At 48.6% G+C, this 3,656-nt stretch overlaps 1 protein-coding gene across 1 annotated transcript in view; it reads right to left on the reverse strand.

The window, feature by feature from the left end:
- The window catches only part of ZC3H6 (zinc finger CCCH-type containing 6), a 72,586-nt gene extending 71,915 nt beyond the window's left edge, over nucleotides 1–671 (reverse strand). The window contains exon 1 of the mRNA XM_010829541.1: nucleotides 130–671. Coding sequence (XP_010827843.1) covers nucleotides 130–161 — 32 coding nt within the window. The 5' untranslated portion in view covers nucleotides 162–671. The remainder of the gene's footprint in view (nucleotides 1–129) is intronic.
- Nucleotides 672–3,656: the final 2,985 nt, after the last annotated feature.

Consider the following 3,656-nt stretch of genomic DNA (forward strand, 5'->3'; position numbering starts at 1 on the left):
GTCACGGGAACGGATGGAGCCACACAGAGACGTCTAAGTCATGCAGGAGGCGCGCGGCCCCGGCCCGCTCCCGCCGCCCCAGACCCCTCCTCTCCGCCGACAGAACGACAGACAAGAAGGGTTCCCGACCTGTCGTGCCCTGCATGTTCAGAGTCTGTCATGTTTGGTCAAGAACGGGGCGGGGCTGGAGGGCAGGTCTGCGAGGCCGGCGGGGGGGGGGCGGGGGGAGAACCCCTGCCCCGCCTGCGGGTACCTGTTCCCGGCCGCCGCCGGGAGGTGACGAAGTGGTAAAAACTCACGGTTACTAGTGAGCGACACAGACACAGACTTTCCAGTCTATTAACAACCACGCCAGAGAGGTGGGGCTCTAACTGCAAACACTGGGCCACGGCCCCGCGCTGCCGGCGCTGCCGCTTTAGTCTCTATTCGCCGCCGGTGGCTGAGGCTTGGGAGCGGGCGGGCGGCGCGCAGCGACGCGGGGATTTGGACAGTGGCCGTAACGGTGATTTCTCCTCACCAACATGGCGGCACCCGAGACAGGCGGCTCGATAAAATGGCGCCTGCCGCAACACCTAGCCCGGGACTAAAGGGCAGGAGAGATTCCTCCGCGTGCCGCGGCCCTTGCCCAGCCCGCCGGGGCCGAGCGCGCCGGCCATTGGAGGACGCGGCCCGTCAATCACCTTCGAGAGCGAACTCTCCCGCTTCCCCTGCGAAGTGGCGGAGGAGGCAGTCTCTTATGGCGGGGCCGGGCGGCGCCTGGAGTAGTCAGCATGGGGGAGGCGTCCCGGGGGATCCGCTGTCCTTCCGCGCCTCCCGGCCCGGTCCGCGGCGATTCGCGGTTTTCTCTGCGAGACTTCGCCTCCAGAAGATAGGGAGTTACAGACGTGCCCTACCGAATGGGCCCCATAAAGCCATTATCCGCACGCGGCTGCCGAGTCGTCATTTAAAAAAAGAAAAAACCTTCGTTGCTTAAGTAATGGAAAAATGTACTTTCTCCTTCAAGGTTGTAATGAATATCTCTTCTTGTACAACGATTCCTGGGTCGGGAAGATCCCCTGGAGAAGGGCATGGCAGCCACTCCAGTGTTCTTGCCTGGAGAACCCCATGGGCAGAGGAGCCTGGCGGGAAAAGAGTCTGACACTACTGCGCGACCAACCACAACACAAACACAACAACGTTTAACATGCAGAATCAAAAGGAAAGACGACATTTAAAAAAAAATAATAATCATTTTTTGAGAAAAATAGCTTGGCATGTAGCCTTTTCTGATATTTAATCCTAAATTTACCTCTCTGGTTAATAATGACAGAACACTCGCTAAAAGAATCAAAGCAATCACTATTCTATATGCAAAACACATATGAATAGTTTATAAATAAAACAGCTATCATATTTCTTTACACTTCTGGACGGAGAGTTCATAAAATTCTCTAGGCCAGAATACTGGAGTGCTCAGCCTTTCCCTTCTCCAGGGAATCTTCCCGACCCAGAAATCCAACTGGAGTCTTCTGAATTGTAGGCGGATTCTTTACCAACTAAGCCATCAGGGAAGCCCCCGTCTTTAGAAAAGGAATTTTTAAATGACCATTTTGGCCTAGTGTGCTACTTAGTTTTGAAGAAATGTCCTTGTTTTTTTCACTACCATGATGGATTGATTGGTCCTCTCGGATATCTGACTTCCTGTGGGTTAAATGTGTTTTGTAGTGTTGTAGGAGGAAACAGACAGAACAGGCTCCATCTTGAAAGCAGGACTCCATCTTGGGCCGGACTGTGGACTTTGAGCTATATGCCCAGTATCTATGGAAACAACATACCAACTAGAAAACCAGGCCCTGTGAATGGAAGAACCCCAGGGCTCACACCTAGACTCTCCATTGTCTAAAAGAATACCCTAATTATCTGTGTAACCAAATAGAATCATAAATTCTGTTATGCTGATTTGGGTATGACCACAGGCCTATTGATAATTGTCCACGGTTAACTACCTAGGCTTAAGACATATGAATCACGGGTTAACTTTGAAAATATCTTTCTCTTTCTTTGTTCAGACTAGTTTCAGGGAATTTGGGGAGGTGGGTTTGGCCACGTACACTTAGAGTATATAAGGTTTTCATAAAAACTGGTCAGGGTCCTTGGCTAAGAGTAGACTCTGCCTTGGGCCCGCCGGTGTAATAAACTGCACTCCACTATCTGCATTGTCCTGAATGAGTTTGTTTCCCGGAACTCATGGCTACAACAGTGCATTTAGAAGCAATTGCAATTAGATTTTAAAATTTGAAATGTGGATATACATATTGAAAAATAAATCACATTTCTTTTTTTCTAAGTTGAATGAAGCCATGGACAGGAGTTGTACACTGGTGGGTTATTCTGCAGGCATGCTCCACTTTTGGATGTGATACATTTCTAGAAATCTTTCAAAAGCAGATACATTTTGTCTGGAGTAACAATAATTAGCATTTTGGAGTTACATTAGAATTTGAATGCTCAGTCCCTCAGTCGTGTCTGACTCTTTTGTGACCCCATGGACTGTAGCCCACCAGGCTCCTCTGTCCATGGAATCCTCCAAGCAAGAATACTGGAGTGGGTTGCCATGCCCTCCTCCAGGGGATCTTCCTGACCCAGGGATGGAACCCAGTTCTCCTGAATTGCAGGTGAGTTCTTTACCATCTTAGATCTTACTGTAGCTAATGGGAGTGACCATGTGGGTGGTAGGCAGAGCAGGAGGCATGCTCCTTTAAGCTATGTGTTTGGAATCTAGACATGCTCAGAGATGTCAGATAAAACATATAAGGTGAAGACTAAACCAAACCCAGCTTTCTTTCTTTTTTTTTTTTTTTAATTATTTATGGCTGTGCTGGGTCTTCATTGCTGCGCAGGCTTTTCTCTAGTTTTGGTGAGTGGGAGCTTCTTTCTGACCCGTGTTCCTTTGGTTCTCCCACAATACCAGAGTGTCTTTCTCAGGGACCTAAAAGCCATTCATTTGAAATGTAATCATCAGAAAAATAAGCCTCTGCTGCTGAGTCTCTGTAGGAAGAGGGGTCTAACTTCCGTCATGGCCAGCAGGCAGATACAGCTGGGTTAAAAGAATTTACAATTAAAAGAATTAATGAAAAGAATTGCCCAACCCAATCACTGCAGATGATGACTGCAGCCATGAAATTAAAACACACTTACTCCTTGGAAGGAAAGTTATGACCAACCTAGACAGCATATTAAAAAGCAGAGACATTACTTTGCCAACAAAGGTCCGTCTAGTCAAGGCTATGGTTTTTCCAATGGTCATGTATGGATGTGAGAGTTGGACTATAAAGAAAGCTGAGTGCCGAAGAATTGATGCTTTTGAACTGTGGTGTTGGAGAAGACTCTTGACAGTCTCTTGGACTGCAAAGATGTCCAACCAGTCCGTCCTAAAGGAGATCAGTCCTGGGTGCTCATTGGAAGGACTGATGCTAAAGCTGAAACTCCAATACTTTGGCCACCTGATACAAAGAGCTGACTTATTTGAAAAGCCCCTGATGCTGGGAAAGATTGAGGGCAGGAGGAGAAGGGGACGACAGAGGATGAGATGGTTGGATGGCATCATCGACTCGATGGACATGGGTTTGAGTGGACTCTGGGAGTTGGTGATGGACAGGGAGGCCTGGCGTGCTGCA

This window comes from Bison bison, unplaced genomic scaffold (genome assembly GCF_000754665.1).
Source record: "Bison bison bison isolate TAMUID 2011002044 unplaced genomic scaffold, Bison_UMD1.0 scf7180017864508, whole genome shotgun sequence".
In the NCBI taxonomy this organism is placed as follows: domain Eukaryota; kingdom Metazoa; phylum Chordata; class Mammalia; order Artiodactyla; family Bovidae; genus Bison; species Bison bison.